This window comes from Lemur catta, chromosome 8, assembly GCF_020740605.2.
Source record: "Lemur catta isolate mLemCat1 chromosome 8, mLemCat1.pri, whole genome shotgun sequence".
NCBI lineage: Eukaryota > Metazoa > Chordata > Mammalia > Primates > Lemuridae > Lemur > Lemur catta.
Window position 1 is genome coordinate 24,219,047 of NC_059135.1, and position 23,808 is coordinate 24,242,854.

Here is a 23,808-nt window from a genome sequence, read left to right on the forward strand (position 1 = left end):
CGAGAATTTGCATTTCTAACAAGCTCTTTGGTGATGTCTGAGCATAATTTGAGTTAGAGGATAGGGGTGTGGCTATAGTGAATATCTGTTTTTATGGCCTGTACAGCATCAGTTCCTCTCCCTTCTGGCAGTAGCAGCCTGATGTAACTTTGGAGGAAACATTTCCTCTCTATGATTGGCTCACGTAGTTCAGAGGAGGCCACTTCTCCCTTTACTTTCCTCCTACTCCAACCACCCGTGATAGAGTTGAGTGTGTGAGCCAAGCCTGGCCATCAGCGTAAGTGGGCAGCTGATACGTGTAGTTCAATGATATTCAGACCTTGGATTTTGGTTAGTGCTATTGGAAAAGAGGCTTTTCTTTGATAGTTTATGAAATCTGGAGCTTCTGGTGTCCATCATGGAAGGGGTTACCTGCCTGACAGTGAAACCAACACAGAGGAGGTAGAACTAAAGGTTGGGAAAAGAAAGATTCCTGATGACATCTTTTGAGTGCCTGGATCCAGCCATGCCTGAGGCAGATAGACCTGTCTAGTTACTTGAGCTAATAAATTCACCTTTATGCTTAAGCCAATTTTGAGTTTCTAGCACTTGCAGTAGATAGCATCCTGCTAATAGAGTGGTGATAAAAAAACCAAATTCCCTTATTGATTACGTGAGCTAAAATCACCTACTATAGGGCCTGACACATAGCAAGAAGCTGGCAGATAATCATAGCCTTCTCTCCACAATTTTTCTTTGGTTGGATCAGTGTATACACACACACACACACACACACACACACACACACACACACACACGCGCGCATTATTTTTTTCCAGAGAAGCAGCAGCGATTAAACAATCCGAAACTACAACTAGAAGTTAGGTGACAAGCAATTTTATTTTGCAAAACAATCACTATACAGCAACAAATACATTTGCAAATTTGATTGAAAAACATGAACTAACTACAACCAGCCATTTAAGAAATGCCTTTCTATGGTAACAGGCTCTAGAATTATCAGAAGAAAGAAACCCCCCACAGATTTGTAACGGTGTGTTAGAACCTTGGAATCCCAGCATACAGAGTATACTTTTTGTTGATTTTTTTTTTCTTTTTGCTAAAGTTGAAGTGGATTTTTATGATTGACATTTTATTTTCTGAGTTTGAAAATAAGCTTTTTCCTGCAGAGGGACTTGGCCTCCACCTACACATCCAGGCTTAAAAATCCTGGGTGTGAAAAAACAAACATCAGTGTTGATTTTAGCACATCAATCTTTGAAGGATTGCCTAGAATTTGCTTTCCCAAGCCAAGAATCTACTTTATTTTTGCTAGTTAGACCATGAATAGTTTATTTTCCTTTTTGTGGCATGAAAAATAGGAAAAAAAAAAACTATAATTGCAGCTATGTCAGAATCAACCACATTCAGATTATTTCTTCAATATAATACTGGCATGACGTTATATTTTGTCTGATTATCCCACACTTGCCGTATTACTGTATGTGTGTGTGGAGAAGGCCAGCTATAATCAGTACTTTCTTCCATTTAATGGCATTCTCTCTTCAGTTTTTTTCCACCATACCTAGCTGGTGTTACACAGGTGTCATCCTTGTAGGTGGGACTTCAGCCCATCACCCTGCTGGAACTCAGCAGGTGAATCCAGAGAGAGTTGGTTCCTAAATGAACATGGCCTTTGAAACTCAACATGAACTTAGGTCTTTCCTGCATCATTGTAAGGTATCCAATTTTTGGTTGCAGGTGACCCAGAGAGTGAGTTCACTGGAGAAGTTGGCCTTTTAACTCTTCAGAACTCTGGATTACTTATGTATTCTTAAACAGGTTCTCTAAGGCTAAAGCCAGAGAGAAACTGGCAAAAGTGGATCTAGAATTGAGACCATGAAGATTTCATTTCTAGATCAGCGTATGTGTGTCCCCACAAGAGTGGTGTTCAAAAAGCTTAATTTGAGTCGTTATCTTGAGAGTAAAGTTAAGATGGGTTCCACCCCTTATCTCCACAAGAAGACATTTAGCCTGTGTGTTTCTCTCTTTTACTGGTATAAATTATCAGTTCCTTTTTGTTAATTTTATAAAGAATTGCATTTCCATACAAAGCAAGAACATTTATTCATTATAACTTTGTTGTAATTCTAAACTAACATTTGTTTTAATGCCGAATCTAACAATTTAGTGCCTTATATAATCTTTATTTTGAACATGTATTGGTAAGATACTAAATTGTAATACATAGAGCATATTTACTTAGTTTTAACTTTGATAACAAATTTAAACAAGGTTGAAGAAAATACTTGTTTCACAGGTTAAAACTTTTCTAACCAGCTGTTAACTTCTTTCTAGAGAACTTTAATCACTATCTAGCACTATCAAAACATGTTAGCAAATACCATAAGTCTCCACACAACCATTCCTTCTTCTCTTTTCTGGTGCATTTCAAGGGAAATGGATGAATAAATTGCCCAGATTGGTCAAATGAAACCTCACAGCAGTTACTAGGCAGAAAATAGACACATCCATGGTCATATTCAGTAGTTTCTAAGTTTTTGACTGTTGTATAAAATTACTAATTTATAAATGGTTTAAGACAAGTTTGCCTTTGTGAAATCTCTTAGCTGAGAATGAATGGTGTGGGTTTGCTCCTAGGGTTTCTCTTGTGGCAATTACGGGGTTGTAATATCCACTGGGTCACAGAATGGTGTATTCCTTGGCTTTTTGTCTTAGATGCTCCTGTACTTCCTTGTTGCTCAGTCCATGCTCTTCATTTCCACCTTTATATTCAGGAATTGATTTGGCTCAAAGAGATCAAACACCTAGCAGACCATTGGTCTTTAATTGTTCAGATCTAGCCTACCAGCCCTGAGCAAGAAAAAGAACAGATAAAATACTAAAAAGTGTCCGTCCAGCCTGGTAGCTTTTTGCCCTATTCAGGCCATTGACTATTTCATTGCTTATCTGTAAGTCTAAGATGAATGATTTGTGAGACGAATTAATTGCCTTGTGATTTTAAGACTGTATAGAAAGTCGGAACAGTATTATCTACTGATAAATAATACTAAGTCACACTGTGTTCCTTTACAGAACGCAATTTTGGAGTCCTAAAAAAAACTGATTTAGATATCTGTGTCTCAAATGTTTTATAGCTGTATCTTCTCAAAATATTGTATTTTTTCTTTTTGTTCAAGGGATCTTTAGTTTGGGCAAGGAAGCCAAATATCTTATATCAGAGAATTTAATAAATAGATGCTATTTGGAAAAATGAGAAAACATATTCCAAACTACTACTGTTAGTTTCAACTTTAGCAAATGGAAAAAAAATTTAAAAAAGGAAAAAAATTCTTAAGTCAGTTTCATGAATAATTATAGGAAGAAAACCCAAACTATTCTGTGATTAAAAATGAGATAAATTCATAATCTTGAACCAACAATCTGTAAACCCATTCATGTATAACTGGACCCACCCCCACAAACTCCATGTTGGTGAAAGCAGAGAAAAATAATTTTTTCTAGCATTACGGGAGAGACTTGTATCTGGCACTAAAACAGGGTTACAGCTTTGAGTTGTTATAGAAAGCAACTTCATGCTAAAATTTTTTGTCTTTTTTAATATTTTTTTTTTAAATAGGGAGAGAACCCTGCTAACATCTACTTTCACATACCTAAAATTGCAACACCAAAGGGTGCAGGAGACACAGATACTGTGAATAAGGAAGTATAATATTCAAGTATATGAGGAAGTATCACAAATGGCCACAGAGAAATATATATATATTTATATCTATAATACTGTATCAAACAGATGGAAAGGGGGTTTGAAACTGATAGTATGGACACAAATCTAGCCAATCAACTGACATTCTAATCAGACACTAGTCCGTCCTAATGAAAGTGCGTCGTTCCTAAGAGATGCACTTTTATGCCACTTCCTCAACCAGAGCTCAAATGCTTTGTAACTGTTTTTCAATTAGTTAAATAATTTATTGGATTGACATACTCTGATATAATTATCCAGGTCCCAAATGTTAATAACTTAATTGAATCTTTCTTCCCATTTATACAAAATAACACTTTAAAAAAACCTTATTTCTTACATGCTCTTCCCTTCCTGCAATCAGACTCCTTGATTTAATTTAACCTGTAATAAGTTACAATGGGCAGTTTTTATTGTCTCACTCAGAAACAGAATAGTGAAATGAGCAGCTTGGATTTTAACAAGGCTTTTCAGAATGTAGTGGATAGCCTTCAGGCACATGAAAGGTAAAAATGCAAATTTTAAAGTAATAATACTCCATGCAAAACAGAGCAGAGCAAAAATAATTGTCCAATTGTACCCATGTAAAGCCAGTGTCTTCCTGTTGCAGATGGAAATCAGGTCAATTTCTGCATATGCTATTCATTGTTTAAATATAAAATTGTAACAATTACTACAGTTTGGGGATGAGATTATTTATTTTATAGTTTTTAAAGAAGAATATAACACCTGCTCAGAGCCCACTCCTGCCAAGAGCTCGTGCCTAAATATTATTACTTCAATGCTAAATGAGAAATATTCACAAGCCCTGCTTGGCGAGTGCAGCAGTGACATCCTCAGCCAAAGTGGCAAGCTGAGGAGATTCAAGCAGGTTGATGCTTCCAGAAGAGGAGACGTTGCTGAGCCGTCGGGGCGATGCCACGCTGGATCTGCCTGGGGACTGCGTGATGATCTCAGCCCCGTGGTCCACACGGGCCTTGGCATGCTCTCTGAAGTTCAACTTTTGGCTGTCAATCTGTTTAAGACAAGCATCAGTTCTTGTTAACTCAAGCATCTTAACTAGCCCCTGGCTCTTTCTTTACGTCCCAGATTTGATATTAAAGTGACTTCTATTCAGCTCTGTCATCCCCACTTCCTATTTGTCCAGGTTTTCAGTCTGGGACCGATTTTGATAAAGAGTATTTCAGAAGAATTAAACAAAAAAAGACAAGATTTGCCCATGACCTTGTTTCTTACCTTGACGTTACCACCTCCAGGTACATGGTGGGCATTATCAAGTGAACCAACTTTAGCCTGGGCCTTTTCTTTGAAATCCAGTTTTACACTTTCAATTTTCACACGTCCACCACCTATGAGAGGAGAAAGGCTTTTAAATGTCTTGCTAAAATTGTATCTTGTACTTAAGGTGACTATTTCCCAAACATGATTACAGTGGATATAACATTGCAAACCACAAATTTATTAAGTCTACTATACCTCCAACCATAAATGTAACAGGAATCTTTTAGAATTTCTAGTCCATACCATTTTCCCATACTATCCAAGATCATGACATCCTTCTTATACCATTATATGGATTGCTTCACATATTAGTATCTTTCTTCTTTACCCATGTCTAAGCTAAGAAATCAGAGGGGATTTTCCTTTTGGTATAACAAAAACTCTAAAAAAAATAACAAAATGAAAATATTCTACTTGCATCCTTTTTAAAACTTGGAACATTTAGTCTCTTATTTTTAAGGAAGCAAATTAAATTGAAATGAAACTCTTCTTTATTCTTCTTCATGGTAATGGGTCACTTATCCAAAGAAGTTTTAGGCTGAAAATGGAGCACATATGGGTAACATACTCATTTGTAAATTTTCAGCATCGATAGATAGCTTCACTGATGAAAGGAGTCAGGAGCTAAGTTGTTTATAACTAGTAAATGTTAAGAGCTTCCCATTTTAATTAGCATAAGAAGTGACAGAAGATCTCTTTCTTGTACAAATGCCATAGAGCCAATTTGACACTGACCTTGATCTGATAATACTGAGATAGTTTGGGCCACGCCATTTCCCCTGTTGCTAACTAGTCTGAAACACTATGATCTGCTGATAATCAGGAGGTGTACTCCCGCTTTCAGTGTGGTCTTCCCCAGCTCTGCATGTAATAGACTTTCAAATGTAGGGGGTTCTTTTATACTGGGTAGGTATTCCTTGTCCTCTAGCCTGTTCTTGACCACCTCTGAGTGTCTGCTGATGTCTTTGACCTGGGAAAGATGCTGGATTAAGCTCCTCATTTACCCACCTCCACCTAAAAGATTTGCTTTCACTTTCATCAGCAACTTGATTTTCACCACATGCATCTTCTGGAAAGCTAGTGTTTGGCAATGTGACCCTCTACTATCATTGCATCTCACTTGGGATTTTGACTTGAAAAAATGCCTGAGGGGCTCTATGGAAACATGAAAAAGATTCAATTTTGGATTCTTGTTCCTCATGTATTCCTGTAGACCAAAGAGGGAAGTCTATTAAGGCTTCAGAGGTCTCTTAAACCTTGTGGTGTTTTTCTCCTGCAATATCTACATGTCCATGCTAATACTCAACTGCCTGGCCAGGGGCTTCTTGATATTATATGGTGTTAATAGATTACATTTTGGAGAAACATCCATTTATCCTTTTCCTGAAGGCTTGGGAAGTACACAATGTTATTTAACTCATACTTCTAGAAGACATATAGTTATTCTTCCATCAAAATATGCTTCATTTCATGGAGTATTATTCTTCTCATATTTTACCTGGCTACATGGTTCTCATTTGTTGGTTGCAATGAGATTAGCATGATTTATAATGATTCATAAGAACATATTTATCTTGGTTAGAGGCTAGAAGATATTGAACTTTCAACTAGATGAGATCAACTTCTTTGGGATCTTATTTTTGTATTTTTTGGTAGCCTCTGATAGAAATTGCTTTTGTAAGCTTTCTTTTCTGATTATATGCTATGTCAATATAATCTTATTACATTTTTGCTGAACTCTCTTCTGAGGGGGAGAAAATAGGGTTGAGTCTCCTTGTAGCTCTGACTTGGGCAGTGCAAAGGCAATATATGTAACCAAAGTGTTTGTACCCCTGTAATATTCTGAAATAAAAAAAAATGTAATATTGACCAAAAATATATTCAGAAAAGGAAGCTTGAGAAGTATGTTTCTGTTGAGGTCTCACTAGAAATTCTTATGCAACTGTTAGAGAAGCTCATTTGAATTCAGAGATCTATGCCTTTGGTTTTGAAGAATTCTGGCACCCACCAGGAGCAGTAATTGTGAAAGACTATAATCTTTAACAAGCTTTATAAGAGAAGTTGAGAAGAGAAGATATTTCAACTTGTGCCTCCAGGTATTGAATTAGTTTCTTTCTTTTCTCCTTAAGTATTCCACATTCCAAAGTCACTGTGAAAAGCTTGCTCTTGTCAAGGATCATCATGCTAACACTTCTTTATGAAGTTAGTCATTTGATTTTGTTATCATAGCAAAAGCTAGATTTAGAAATAGGCAGGAGTCCATGACAATAGTCTTTTATGACCAGTAAATCATACACAGAATATTTCCTTATCTATATAAGATTTTTTTCTGTGCATCCAGACTCTGGGTGAATTTGACCAACTGTATCTTTACTGTCTGGAATTAAATGTCTGGCATTTTTCTTTTATATTCTGCAAGAAGATAGGCAGTGTGGCCAAATATTTCAGCCATGCTGTTGACACAGCTGTACAAAATCAATTAAATGTTTGTAGGCTTTAGCTAGATAGGAGAACTGTGAAGATGAACAGTATGGGACCACATCCCTGCTGCATCATGAATGATAGAGAAACTAATTCCATGGCAGCAGTTCTGAAACTGGTAATGAAGACTCCATGTATGGAGTTTCTAACTCTTTGACTTGCTTTATGAACACACTTTGACAAAATGAATCCTGATTTCTAGACATTTTCAATGCATTAATCCATTTTGAAACTTATCTTACCTATCTTTGTTTTTCAACCAATAAATTCTTAATAATTATCTCCTGGCCAGAAATCTTATTCAGCTTAATTTTTCTTACATCTTGTTTCTGTTAACATTTGAGACAATGATTAATGGAAATACCTATTACCTGGTTTAATTGTGCAGATACCAAACATAGATGGCTAAAAACAATTGCATTCCTTTTGTCTTTCTGTAATTCAGTGAGATTTATGAATTATGTCAAAATATTTTCAATAAAATTACAACTTTGACAGATATCCATTATTACATATCTATGGAGGTAGAATTTAACAAAAATATATGAAGCATGACACCCAGAAGAAATGACTCATATATGTTGATTGACACTTTAAAGGGGGAAAAACCCGCAGCAAGTATGAATATAAATTCTACTTTAGAGCATTAGTCCTATGAGATAGTCTGAGGAAACAAAAAGAGTACCATGGTCAAGTAAGTTAGGGAAATATTGCATTCTGCTGGGATTTACAATGCTTGTTGACCTAATAAAGAATCTGAGAAATCCATCAGCTAAATAAATTTTTTCAGCTTTGCAAAGCACAATCCTTATTTTACATAATATAGAAAAACAAGTTTATGAAAAATAAACTTTGGGAATGCTGCTTTCAGTTGGAGTTATTATGTACGAATATATGATCCAGTGTATTTGACAGACTACATAATTCAAAAGGTCTCCAATAAGCATGCTGAGTACACAAAGATAAATGCATCTTACCTTTAAACTTTAACCTATTCTATAGGTAGCCTATTCATGGTAATTGGGTTCACTTATCCCAAATGAAAACGTCTTGAAATTTCTAACTTCAGCTTATATTAATAAAAGCATGAGGTATCAGGATTTTGAAACATCCTTCCAGTTAGGGATTTCACAACAACAACAATTTTGCTGTCAATTTCCTGAATACAATCCAACATTTCTCAAACTTCTAAAAATTATTTATTTACCTGGCCTGTGGCGGATATTCTTCAGAGAGCCGCATTTGGATGTCACATGGCTTAGGTCTATTTTCTTGGTAACAATTTGGACCTGTGTGAACCACATAAAACGTGCTTAAAATATAAACATAGACCAAACCCAAGCTCACACATAAAATCTAGAAATATATCCACACTCACAACATACAACAACATATCCAGAAACCCAATTTGAAGTATACACGTGAGCACACACACACACACACACACACACAGGAAAACAAAATTTCCCATATGTTCTTCCACATGTTTGGAGTGGAAAGAAGGACCCAAGTGAAAGGAAATCCTGGAATAGAAGATTTTATTAGTAGAAAGCAGACCATGCCACAAGAGGATAGAAACACTTGTATTAATAAGGCAAGCTTCCACTCAGAGAACTAAGCCACGTCTGTTAAATCTTTCAATAAGCAAAGAGCTCAGAAATGAGTTATTATTTATAGAGTGATTTTTAAATAAAAGTGACCAATGTTGCTCATAGGTACCACAAGACCAACATTGCTTTAAGATACAAGAAGAAAGTTCTAGATGTGCTTTCCTAAACTGTTATTAAATTGTCATATCTTGACTAGATGAAATTTTTCTTGCACATCAAATTATAAAATGATAGCAACATTTTTTTCTTCTTTGTGTTTTATTGAAAATTTTTCCTCTCCCCGGATTTGAAGCAGTCTTCTCCAAGTGTGGTCGATTGTCATCTGCATCAGAGTATGTGGGAATTACTGAATCAGATGTCGTGGGGATGGGGCAAGTGTATCTGCATATTTAAGCAAGTGATTCTTTTCTAGAGGAAAGTTTAAGACTATTATTTAGGGGCTTGGAAGCTCCCCTAAGTAGATCTTTAAGATCTTTAGCTGTCCTAGTCTGTCCTTTTCTACTTAGGTGGAAGGAGTTGTAACCATGTCAGTATGAAGACTGACCCTGGGGCTTAGCTCAGCATCCTTGAAGGAGCTCAGCAAACATTGCTATGGACTTCCCACGACAGTGATTAGCTTTGTGCTCAGTGAAGCTACTTGATTATCAGGTGACAGGTCCTTGTAGAAGGCACTTGCTTCTCTCTGTCTTCACTGCTTGACTCCATTTCTGCCCAGTTGAGGAGAAAGTAGCCACAAATTATTTATAGTAGACAGGTGAGGATTCTAGATTTGGTAACCCAGTAAGTAACTTGAGTCACAGATTATCAGAACTTGGTTTAGGTAACAGGATCTGTAGAACAGAGTCAGCCTGATTCATTTTAAAACAATTTTTCTTATTTTATGAAAAACCATACTTCCTTTAGCTTGAGTTTGCCTGACCATTTTAATTCTGCCTCAATCACATTTAAGAAACATGGATTCATCTTTTCCTTCCTCTCAGAGGGTATTATTTACACTAAATGAAAGAGACAGGAAAAAAATCCCATCAAGATAAAGTGTATACTGGGACTTGAATCCTTTCACTTTGAATTATAGATGAATCATGCTTCACCAGTTTTGTGTTATTCTAAATGATAGCCCAACTTTCATGAATAATGAACCACTGAAGATTGATATCACACACTTCGGGTACTTACAAGTATATCAGTTTTTGCCTCAAGGGTAATCTAAATGGAACTAGAAAACTGTGCGCCCAGCTGACTTTTGCTGGGGAGCAGAGACAGTGTGAGAAAATACCTTGAAGACAAAGAGGCCAGCAAACAAAGTTGGCAAGTGGATTTGCCATACCCCAGAAAACCATGGTGCATCTCATGGTTTTCTTTCCCAACTGAGAGTGAGGAATTTGCTAATGATCTATAGGGAGGGATGGGGAGCCCATCACTGAAAATGCAAGGGTGACACACCATTGCACCAGGGGGACGAGTGGAACAGCAGCAAGAGGGAGAAGTGTGCTGGGAAGAAGGCAGGGAAGGAGACAGGGTGCCAGCTGTGCAGGTGACTCCACACAATAGGGACAGCTTTCTAGTAGAAGTTTCTACTTACATTTCCGCCCCCTGCAGAATGTTTGATGTTATCCTTGGAACCACATCTGGACTGAACTTTGCTAAAATCGATCTTCTTGTTTAAAATCCTAACCTAAAAGGAATGGGAGGTAACTTCACTGTGCATTTTTCTTTCAAGATGCTGGGTATAGGGAACCAGAATGGGTAGCACCAGACTCCCTTCCACCTACATATTCATTTAAGAGAAAAACTAATACTGGAACTGAAGAGCAGTTCTACCACGTTAATATGAGCCCCTATTTCTCTTCTCCCTCAAGGGCCAAATGCTAAAAAGCCTTAGGTATCCCAGCTGTACCTAGGTGTGATCAGAAAACAATTGGAGGTATTGAAAAATAAAACTTGAATCATCTGTGATAGGGAGGCTGCCAATGCTGCAGGCAACACTGGGACTCAGGTCTACTCCAGGTAAGGTTCAATAACAGTTAATACTAAATCTTGCTTAGCAGAGGATCTTAAAGGATATTCCAGCCAACTCCCAGCCCCCACAGTGTCAGCCATCACAATTATTAGTCACCTTGTCCACTTGACTGTTCTATTGGTCAACATTGCACAAGTGAGGTGCACAAATAGTCTGGCTGACTGCTGTAGGTCACAGTTCTCATTTATTTAGGGGAAGAACTCCTGGTTTCCCAGGAGGGTCAACAAAGAGACTCTGGGCCTGCTCTGCTAAAAAGGGCTTTACAAGTCTCTTGCATGTTTGACTCAGTGCTCTTCTGAAGGTCCCTTTCTGGCAACTGCTCAAGAGCAGCCATTACCCATGGATGATCAGGTTGAAAGCATTCTTTCCAGTTATAGAGGTAAGAAAACCAAGATCTATTGGTTAGAGGACTTGTGCTACATCATACAGACATGGTCCAGGCCTTGATTGGGTCCAGTAGATTTAAGGTTAGGTGTTTTATTTCTATTCTCAGGAAGTCAACCATTCATCTTGAAGACAATAGCAATCCAGATCTGGAAAGACATAACTCTGGTGTAAAATAATGTACAAAGTCATAACTCCTGTGAATTCTTTCATGTGTCTTTTGAACCTTGCATGTTTTAGAGGACAAATAAGCAATGTAAGCATGGAAAGAAAGGTTTATTTTTGTTATTGTTGTTGTTATTAGTATTTTTTCATTTCTTTTGTCTTACTGTGGCTACTACTACTCTTCCTACCCCCCTGCCTCTGCAATTACTAAAGAGAAAAATCACATTTTCAGTGCTTTAGGGGACAGTTTATCCTTTTATTAAAAAATCTAAATAAATTTACCCTAGATACATAGCCATCTACAAGAATGTTAACACATCTCTTAGTATTTGCAAGAAAGAATCAAAAATTCAAAAGGACATTGATTTTGACTTTTTAACTAGGCAAAGCTTGAATCATGATGCTTGCCTAACATTGACAAGATAGGTTGTCCCTTGTAGGGAAATACCATTGACAGCTCTCATCAGCAGCCCAAGGGAAGGGCCTCTTGTCAAAATCTGAATTCAGAAGACTGAATGTTTGGGCTACTCTTTAGGGTATAATAAAAATTCAATTTAAACAGGGTGAGGGATATTACAGAGTCTATATCTAATGATGAGTGTAGTTATATTGTAAAAGTTTCATAGAAACTGTAGATGCAGATAGTTTTAAACCAATAAAGACTACATTTAAAACTTCATAGATAAATTATTTTCCAAAGGCAAATAATTTTGTCTATGGCTGTACCACCATGAATATGCCCAATCTCATCTGATTTCAGAAGCTAAACAGATTTGATTAGTTCTTGGGTGGGAGAAAGCAAATAATTTTGATTTATTTTTTGCAATAATACTTTAAAATTATTCTTCATAAATATCTAATTGTTTTGACAATGAAATGGACTTCATGGGAGCCATTTTACTAATCTTTGAGGATATACAGGGTTTCATATTTTGTTTATGAATTTTAATTTGGAGATCAGTAGAGTACCAATCAAGTGACTCACTGCCAAGTGATCAAAAACCAAACATTAAATCTGATTCACTTGTTGCAAAAATGGAAATTCCAAATTTAGTTACATAAATCTGTTTGACCTTAACATTTAATCAACTGCGTGACAATTTTTATGATTTCCAAAACAAATGATTCAATCCTAAAGGGTCCCATTGCCAGCATTTGTAAGAGATGATTTAGAATCTTAAAATCTACAACTTAAACGCTGATTTCAGTTTTACCCAGATTTTCTAGAGAGTCATAGATTTTCTATTGAAACAACTAGCTGGCCTTTTTCGATGGTAGACTTTCTCAATCTATGTTCAACCTATCATGTGAAGCAGACTTTATATACCCATTAATAATATTCTTTACCTATTTTCATATTTCAAGAGCTTCATAGTATTTTTGTCTAAAATGAGGCAAATTATGACAGAATAAATGTAAGCGGCCCCTCCAGACCTTCATTTTCCATCTTGCTTAATGATTGGATAGAGAGAAACAAAACCACTTTGGACAGTGGGCGCTTGACGCTTAGTAAGATTAACTCCAGCTTGACAACTTGCACCTGAGCACCACATCGTCTATGTGATTCACATTTATGCTTTAGAAAAATTACAAATTACTTCACACCAAAGGTCTCTAAGGTCATTTACAAATAATTAACACCTTGGAGTTCCTTCTACAAATAACAGCAGTCCTTAGAAACCATTTGATCAAATGGCAAAATGTAATAGATGGCTGCTGTGAAGGGTAAGGCCATGTTCCAGGTTAGTTCTTTTATTGAAGAGTTGAGTTTTAACTCTCTGGGTCTATGAATGGATCTATTAAAATTTAAGACATTTTTGGGGAAAAAATTTTCAGTTTTTGAAAAACTTTTGTTTTCCTAAAAGGCTATGTCAAGAGAAATTTATTTTAATATCTTAGATATTATTTAGAAAAAATATAACAAACTTTTATTTGACAAATGAACTAAATTTCTATGCTTATGGTATGAAAAAAATTTGAATAATCATTATCCAAGATTATCAATAAATCACAGTTTAATCTTTGTCAATTTATTTCACCTGAATTTTTTACTTGCATTATTAATACATAATGGGGTGATTTGAAAAGAGTGACAATATTTTTCTGCATACTTCACAGTGGAAGTGAAAAATAATATATCAAACAACTGTATGATCTTCCGAAAGCTCTGCCTCATTCAAAATTCCCCCAAAGTCACTATTTCTTATTAAATGAATCAAAACTTCTTAGTGAGGCAACCAGAGTGCTCAGCAATTCTGAATTTTCAGCCCTCTCTTCTGCTATCCTCTTTATACTTTACATTTTGGCCAGATTATATTACATTCTAAACTTTAAAGGATTGCTTATATTTTCAAATTTATCCTCAGGCTTTCTTTATGTTATTAATATCTTTCTCTAGAATACCCCCATTCCAAGTGGAGTCCATAACTGATCATTCTTCAAGTCTCAGCCAATCAATATCCCCAGTGGGAGGTTGGCAAAAAAGAATTTTAGCCTCGGGTTTTTATGCAAGCATTGCAGATTTACTTTCAAAAATGGTTGAATTTTCATTCCCATAACGGTTAGATAACATGAAGAGTTGTGTAAGTACAGGTTAATGTCATCAAAAAATTAATAATAATTATTTTATTTTAATTTTAACTAATTCTACTAACATTCATTCTTCCACTATGATAGAGAAGAACACTGCAGTTACTTTCTGGCTATTCCCTGCGTGATTCTAGTTGGATTTTATCATAACGGATTAATTAAAATAATCTATCACTCTAGTCTCTCTTTGCATATAAGTTTAACGTTCCTTTACAGAAATTAACATTTTTTTTCTCTAAAATAGGGTTGCCCTAGGAAAGGATAGGAAGGCAAAATGTAGGATATGCCTGCAGACAGGAACAAGTCTCTCCTACTAGTTCGTTGGAAATATGAAACAGTAAAATGAGAGAAAATACATTCCTACAGACAGTTTTTAGCAAAACAACTTATAAGCCAGAGGCATTCATCCCAATGTCAGTTTGAATTACTTGAGCAATGGGATTTTGATTTTTTTTTTTAAATTTGACATTCTTTGATGCTGCATTCTTTATCAAAAGACCCACAAATCAACTCAAGGTGAAGACATACAAAGAGTAACTAGGATCCCAAAATCTGGACTCTGTCTAGACCCTCAGGCATCCCATAGGTATGAACCTCAGTTGCAACATCATTTCTTTCTTCCTTCATCTGAAGTTGTCTCAGAAAGAATGCTTTTCTGAAAGGGTATTAGACAATGACACTCAAATGACTTCCCTTCAACCTTGCAGGGGATTAAGCTTCTCTTTTGTGTTTTCATCATTTCTCAGGAGTGCTTAAAATTAAGCCCTCTTTTGTTCTTGTACTATAAAAAACACTTTTCTTTCTCTCTCAAAAGTATTTCCCATTCCATAACATTCAATTTAATAAAAACTATTTAGCCACTGTAAAATCCTGATGCATCGCATGCGAATGCTAAAACAAAAGTATGACTACCTTGGATATTAATGAAGATTAGAAGTTCTCTGGCACAGATGATATTCTTAAAAAATTCATCTGTTAAAAATCTTGCACTCGGGGTAAAATACGTTCAAGTATGCAAACATTATAGTCCATTCAGAATTTTAATCAACCTTGCATACTCTGAACAATAGTTTCTTTAAAATCCTTTATATCAAATATAAACAACAAATATATTTAAATATACATTTAAATAGAAATAACTGTTTATGTTAAAATGCACAATTCCACAAAACTCTCCCCAAAAAGGTTAAGTTGGAGGGAGCAATTTTCCTATGCAGGCTGTGCCACACAGCATAGAAAGTAGAATCACACTGAAAAATTTAGGGGTGAGCAGATAATACTGAAGAATTTGGAAAGAACTTTTAGTGTAGTAGACATTAATGAGTTTAGTCATCAGACCTATTGTTAAAGATTTTTAAATGGTCTCCCAATGGGAGCTGGGAGAAACAGCTGAGCACAACAGTCATTGTGATTCACGAAAATGAACAGATAATAAGTTTTTTCAAATTCATAAACTATAATTTCTTGACATTAAATTTTTTTCTTTAATTTTTAGGAAATTCTAAGGAACAGTGGACCAAATCATTGAAGACAGTAACTTCAAACAGTCTGCTGAATGATCTGAAATCAACCTGAGATTCAAAGTTTGTTCCCATGTCCTTACTTGGCTTGTGAATGAACAGCTTACAAAAAAGGGGGCTTGACAGATCTCAACTTTACAAACTCAAAGTAATATTTTCCCATAGTTTTTAATAATTAATATTTACTAAACCTAGCTCTAAAACATTTCATTACCCTACAACAGACACTTGAATTGTAGCTATAAAATTCTGTTGCATAAAGGCAGGGTCCCTGATCTTAAGGAGCTTTCATTTTAAGATAATGATGACTTCGATACCAAAAAACAAAACAAAACAAACAAAAACCTTGTCAATATAATGTAATGCATTTCATTGAATAGTTTTTCTTCATACTGGGTTGACTGACAGCATTTTAATTTAGCAATTATTGTAGCCCTAAGGTGATAGTAAGAAATGGCTTGAAAAGAACTTAAAATTAAATGAGGGCAACACACTAGGGGAAGACAAGAAACAAAACAAAACAAAACTAAAAGCCTCCTTTCTGCCTAGATTGTAGAGACCATGCCTCATTATCTTCCATTCCTCCTTTGTCATTTAGTACCCAGCAGTCTTAGTAAATGCTTAATGAAAAAATAAATATGTGAATGAGAAGAAAATCTCATTCAATCTTTCTCTCTTAGTTTTATATTTTACAAATATTCCTATATGTTAATAGCATATGGACCTTTACAGTAGTAACCATCAGAATTTCATATAACGGGGGAAAATCCTGTTTCATTATAATTTACTAGTAGTCTCCAGAATTAATATTTAAGTATAAAATTGAAAGTAAACCATTCAATTAGCATGCAAAAGGTCTAAAAATGTTCTGAAGATAATGCCTAAAACTTTATAATAAATATAAAAAAGACTCCACTCTACATTTCACTAATTTGATTCCATACTTCCTCCCTCACCATTGCTCCATCTTCCCTAATTACATTCCTCTTCTATTTCAGAGACATTGCTCTTTTACTCAACTTCAGCTTGCCCTTTGTGGCACAAACACAGGAATTCTATTAAAATACCTAAATGAAAGTTTTTGATGACCTATAATGCAAAAACACAATCATACTGTATGTAGAATCATGCATTTAAGAGCTTTAAACAATTTAAATGAAACAGTGATATATACAAGAACAACTATTATTTTCTTGCTTCTATTATACAAATAAGAAGCCTGAGGACCAGAAAGATAAGTACTTAAGGTCACACAATACTTTAATAGAAGAGCTGGACCAAAAACTCAGGTCTTAAACCCTGGTCCAATATTCTTTTGACCAAAATTCATTGTGGTGTAAACATAGGAAGTTTCTTTGGGTAATAATTTTTATGGAATAAGGCATTCACAATCATTCAACAATGTCACTGGAAAGAATGCATCTCTCCATGAATATCATGCACTACATTCATTCAATTAAATACAAATTCCAGACTCTGACTTTAGAGCTCAGCCATTAAAGGATGACATTAAAAGTTCCATATGGAAGATGTGGGTAATGTGAAAACATCTGTTTACTATTCTGTGAAAATGTGAGGGTTGGAATGGAAGGAGATCAATATTTCTGACTTCCAATATCCTTTAATTCAATGGATCCATATAGAACTGAGAGATAGAAACTAGATTGCTTTATTTCTAGAATGTGATGATATGCTTCTAATCTAATGGATTTGTCTAAATAAACTTTTTAAAAAAGATGCTAGGGCAACATTGACTGGGAAAGTGATACAGTGACAAATTCTACAAGGTTCTTTATATTAAAGATAAATACTGCTCTTTCTTTAAACAGGAATGATTTGGTTGAAGATGCCACCATCTTTAGCCTGGCTGACCTGAAAATGGCTGACTATAGTCACGAATGAAGCAAAAGGACATAATTTGCAAGGTAATCAATCAAGTCCACAGACACGGCCTTGCAGAGATCAGGATCTAACTAAGCACTCTATCCAATAGGTAGTATATGAAAACAACCTCTGTGAAACTGTTTCATCAGTAACTTTCAACTATTACCAGGGCATATGTAATACCTTGTGCTTTTTAAAAGGTGAAAGATTTATGCAATCTGAAGAGAAACCAGAGTATAACTTGTGCTTTTTAAACTGATCTTCATAAGGCCAATGGAGAAAAAAATGAGAAATCTGTCAAAACATGTAGGAATATTACATGTAAATCAAAGTACCTATAAAAAATCTTGATTCATAGGTAGAAAAGGTTAAAAGCGCCATTTAATGAGTTGTTGCTTAAATTTTTTTATGCTATATGTTTAGAGAAATTATTTATTTTCCTATCTCTTCTTAATTCAAGCAGCCTAGCCATGTTCTTAACATTATTCTAACATTATTTAATCTAAAATTTAAATTTAATGTAGATTGGGGAGCTAACTACACAGGGTAGTTTCAAATTAATACGCTTAATAAGACAATTTTACCTATGCCTTGAGTTAAATGAACCAAGCTCATTATCTGTAGTGAATTCAGGATTGCATATGTTCTTTCCAGTAGAATGAATTTGTGTTTTAGTTGGAAAGATTAACTTCATTGCTTTCTGTAAAGCTTCTCATATCTTCAACTAGTGTATCTATTCCATTAGACATTGATTTGTCTCGCTGACCTGAACCACTGAGCTGAGCCTCTCTGCCAACAGAAAATTGGACTTTAACAGAAGAGATAATGGCTATAAACACAAAATCGATACATACAGAAGGGCAATAAATGTTCAAATATGGGAGCAAATAATAAAGTTCCCCAACTTGGGGAGTTATTTAGGCCCCAAAACACAAGTGTTTCCACTCTTAATTTTTAGTGATTACATAAATTTTAAAACAATAATGAAGATTTCAGAATTAAATCATTTACATACAACCTAACCACTTCAAGTTTTACCACCACAGAGCCCGTGCAGAGGAACCGAATTAAAGGTACATCTTCAAATCTACTCCTATCTTCCCTGATAAGAATTGTATGAACTTTTCTCTCAATACATACAGACCACATATCACTACTACAAAACCTGGCCCCTGAAGCTATCCTGTCCTTTTCAATGATCCTAGGTTGGCCACTATCCATTCAAATGTCCTAGGTAATCAATTTATAATTGGGAACAACATGTTAGTTGCTTCAGTTTTTTCAACAGTGTGCATTTATAGATATTCAATCAGATAATAAAGCACTTTAACATATCATCTTCATATTTCTAAGAAGCCCTAACTCAAAACTTTTTTCCAGTCATTCTGTAAAGTGGGAACTTGATACAGTCAAAACCTCCCCTCACTCCCTGTATCTGTGATCATATGCTGTGAAGAGGCTTTTAAGGGGATAGTGCTGAAGTGTCGAGTGATATATTTTTCTTACAAAGACAGTTCAATTGCAATGCATATCAATTTTCTAATTCATTTTACCCTCAAATTTAAATGTATTTATACCATCTATCACAAAATAGAAGGCAAATATCTTCCATCTGTTTCTTATTTTGGTGAGGAAATATCTCCTGCTTCTGCAAAAAAGTTACTTCATAACTCCACTGTTATGGACTTTTTCCAAGTCATCTGATGCTGAGACAGAATAATTTCACAACAAGTTAACACTTGCCTGATGAAAAAAGAGATTTTTTTCAAATGATACTGTGATTTTGAGGCTATTTTTGTTCTTTCTGTAATTTTTGTGTCATATGTCTTTACTAGCCCTTAACTATCAAAATCTCTAGAGACGTTTGAGTTCAGCTCAACAGAATAAGACACTTTTATACCAATTTTATGAATTACCAAATGTAGTAGAAGTCAATTAAAATCAGGCATAAAAATACTCACAACTAGATATGATAAAGAAATAGTAAAAGGAAATAGATATTTTCATATTTATGGATGATTTAATCTTAGAGATTCCTGCAAAGCTGAGGCTAACACCACTCTTTTTGCTTCTCTACCTTAAGGAGTCTTTTGAACAAAATCACATATTGTTAAATTTATATGTCAAATTATAATAATAACTTTTCCCTTTTTATTATATTTTCTTTTTAGTTTTAATAAAATACCACCTTGGAGATGGTTTATATTTCTTTTTGATTCTAATAAGAAATAGATTCTTTTAAGTATCAATATTTTCTATAAAATAAGCAAGTAAAGCCCACATTTAGTTCAGGAGAATATTAGGACATGGGGATATTTATAAAAAGAGAATTGATTTTTAAATATATATCATAGTTACTCTATTTTAAGGGCTATCTCATCACAGGCTAAAATGAAGAAGTTTCCAATTGGTACTAAATCGATTTTACTCAAATTACTCTTTTAAATTATTTATGTATAAATATAAAAATAATGCAATATTTGGATATTTCCAAAAGGCCCCAAATATTTCCTCTCTTGGATGTGCAAAACTCTGATGAATACAAGAATAGTTCGAGTCTTTTGGAATTTAGTTTGAAGCTTAAATTTGGTAGAATTTTGATTTTCTGTTTTTGTTTAACAAAGTTTCTTTCATGAAGTGGGTTTTATCTGAGAAAAAGTTTCTCATAGCTCACATTTTTCATAACATTTTTCTATAAAAAGCATCTTTCTAAGACTATATTATTATAGGAGGTCATAGTTGTTCTAAAAAGGACATATTGATTTCTCCCCTCCTGCCCTATTGGTTAGTTTTTTCAACTCCTTGGGATTTCTTGAACAGAATCTTGAGGCAGCAAAGAAGTTTGTTGCCAAAGGAAGGAGCAACATTGGATTTTTGTTTCAATGGTGAGTAGGAGTGCTTCATAGCTTTACATTTTGGCAAGATCTTTCTTCTAAACCTGCCTGAAAATAGATTTTCTTTGGCATAAAGGAGGGACACCAGAAATCAGTGGCAGAAAATATAAGAAAAGAAAAAGGATGGCAGAAAAAATACTGAGTTAAAAAAGAAAAGGCTTTTGTGGAATATTGAAAGGGCATTACAAGTTTGTTCATGTATAAAGTTATTGCTTTCATCCCTTCTTTTAAGAATAGATGTATTCTTTTATCTCTTCAATCACAAAAGTTGAACTATTGTGTATGTAGATCAATCTTATAAGGGAAATACTAAATAATATTTGTATAATTTCCTTCCAGGCTAATTGCTTTGTCCAAACATATAGTGCATAAGCAAGGTTCATGTCAAGACAGAACTCAGGGACCCCTGCTTGGAAAAGATATGAATGTTTGCTCCGGAGTTGAAGTTAAAAGTTAATAAGTCAATTCAGGTGATGAATACACTAAAAGCCCAGACTTCACCACTATATAAATCATCATGTAACCAAAACCACGTGTACCCCTACATCTATTGAAACAAAAAAAAGGTAGTAAGTGAGCTTTACTAATAACTCTATTCAGTACAATTAATCTTAAGTATAAGTTTAAAGGCTACAATGCTATCCATCAGAATCTGACAGAGCTGTCTATTACCGACATGAATACCCGCCCTTTACAATGTTTGTTCAATAGTAGCCAAAGGAGAAACTTGATGAATCATCCTCATATTTTGGAGTGAACATGAGGAAATGGTAGAAAACGTCATAGGAAATCCTTGGGAAGGAGATAAAATTGGAATCACTAAAAGACAGCCAAATGATCTAATGGTCAGAATCTAAAATAGAAAACTCAAATTTATATCAGAAATGTAACTTTAGTCTCTTAAGTTAAAATCCACAAAGCAATAGAGATACATTCAGAAAACAGCTGTTAATCAACTAAAAGTTTCTCCTATATGGTCAAATCAAATTTTTTTCCGATAGTAACCAGAAGGAATGGACATATCATATTATTTTCATTATATTTTATAGGCTAGCTTTAAATAAGGTCCAAATTCTTAGCATTAAATTGAAACCAGTAACTCTTTAACACCTCTACCTCCCTTTTAAGAACTGTTAGTCTACAATATGAGGAAGGCAACATAATAATTAATGAGACTTCATTTCTGGCAGCAAATATGTGTTCGTGTGATTCTTACCTGCCCCCCCTTAGGCTGGTATTTGATGTTGTCTGTCGATCCGATTTTGGATTTGACATTCTTCAGGTCTGGCAGCGGTTGGTTAATAAGCCGAAGCTGCTTGGGAGTAGCGGGAGATTTTGGAGGAGTACGTATGATGGCGACTTTCTTCTCACTGGGCACCAGGATGGCAGATTTGGGGGTTCCTGGTGTGTGAGGGGTCCTGGGATAGCTCGGGGTTCCAGGAGTGCCTGGTGTGCGTGAGGAATAACTTGGTGGGGTGCCAGGAGTGATGGCAGTTGATCCAGGAGTAGTGGGCGTTGAGGTGCCACTTTTTCCTGCTCTGCGAATTGGCTCTGACCCTGTATTAACAAACATGGTTAAAACCAAACCACAGCATCAGAAAGTTCCCTGAAAACATGCCTCTTCCCTAGATTGTTAGAACTCATATTATGCTTACTTTCTAAAGCATTTAGAAATATGTACAAATTATCACAGTAATGCTCAAAAAGGTGAGAGCCCCCTTTGTTTAGGTTTATAACCTGGAGACATTCTTTTGAACATGCATTGCCATCAACACAAACATAAAACCTGATTTTTCCTGATTTATTCTCTTTAATTCTTATTATGGATGTGTCCAAAACCATTGTCTACTTGTGCCGTCATTAAGGCATAGGGATCTGCCTCTAGTTGGAAAAAGCATCTGCACTTAATATTGTAGGTGGACCCATATTTAATGAAGATTCCTTGAATGATATGTGGATCATTCATTCTTCTATGCAGTAAATTCATTCTGAGGTCTAGGTGAACACACAATATAGAACCATTATTTAGATCACATGGTTTTGGTCTGTGTAGAAAGTTATTTATTGAATCATGTTTCAATATTACTCCCTTAGCTTATATTAAGGAACAGCGTGAGTTGCAGATGTGTTTATCGAAAGCCATCAGACATTATTCTACAATATCATGTATTCCTTTTGTAAGGAAATTTATCTCAGCGCTTTAAACTAAAACAATAACAACAACAACAAAAAAACCTCATCTATTTCTTTCTGTAGAATATTGGGATGTCCTAACAATATATTCCTAGAGAACTTTGTACCTGATTGTGTTTTTTCCTCTGTTTTCATCACTGGTTTGGCAGTTTGAAGTTCGATTCATAATCCTGCACTATTAATTATTCAGGATCTTCTGAGATGTATTTTTTTGCCTCAAGTTAAGCTCAGCCTCATTTGCTTATTTCACCCCCTATTTTCCTATACTATGTTTCTCTTGTATTATCTTTTTGAATGTGTTTTGAATGCCATCTCAAATGCTTTTCTGAAAGAATTATATAAATAAGAATACAACACATAGATTTCAAAGCACTTTTGTAAATACCAAACAATTGATAAACAAACATGCACAATACAGCAGTTAAGGGCAGTTCTTATTAATCCTAATTAAGAAATGAGAATATTGAGGCTTATTTACCCAGATGCTGCTTAATTCTAAGCCAGATACAACATTTAACTTCTGAGAATTGACTTTTTTTTTAAAGCACTCACATTTCATTTACAACTTATATTTTATGGGAAAGGCATAATTTTTATTTTTTACTGTTGAATATGTATACTTTGTAAAATCAATGAATCTTCTGAAATTATGTAGAGGATAAACCTATAACTTGATTTTAAAATCATTAAAGTGAAAGGCATCTTAGAGGTCACCTAATGCAATCGCTCGTCAGTGCACGAAATTCTTTCTGAGAAGGGGACATTTAGTCTCTGCTTAACTATTTACAAGTGAGCTCAAGAGAGCATCTTAGACAATTGTGACTACAGACATTGTAATCTACCCATTAGCTTAGGTTCAATCTCCTGGAGAAACAAAACAATTTTACCTCTTTCAGTGAACAGTTTTCATGTATCAAATAAAGGTGCCCTGTGTCCTTTTGCTCTAAATTTGAAGCAAGAGAGGAAATATAGTCTTAGAAAAATAACTTTATCTCAATCTTAGTAGATAATAGGGTGATATGTTCCCATTTCCTCTATAAAT

At 35.0% G+C, this 23,808-nt stretch overlaps 1 protein-coding gene across 15 annotated transcripts in view; it reads right to left on the reverse strand.

Annotated features, from left to right (window-relative positions):
• Nucleotides 1-860: 860 nt before the first annotated feature.
• The window catches only part of MAP2 (microtubule associated protein 2), a 68,549-nt gene continuing 45,601 nt past the window's right edge, over nt 861-23,808 (reverse strand). For 12 of the 15 annotated variants that reach the window (XM_045558630.1, XM_045558626.1, XM_045558628.1 and 9 more), the window contains 4 exons: nt 21,790-22,130; nt 8,715-8,796; nt 4,982-5,094; nt 861-4,760 (listed from right to left, as the gene is read on the reverse strand). In XM_045558630.1, coding sequence (XP_045414586.1) covers nt 4,545-4,760; nt 4,982-5,094; nt 8,715-8,796; nt 21,790-22,130 — 752 coding nt within the window. In that variant the 3' untranslated portion in view covers nt 861-4,544. Of the gene's footprint in view, nt 4,761-4,981; nt 5,095-8,714; nt 8,797-10,699; nt 10,793-21,789; nt 22,131-23,808 lie in introns of all 15 variants that reach the window. The other 3 variants (XM_045558632.1, XM_045558631.1, XM_045558618.1) reach the window with 1 other exon arrangement.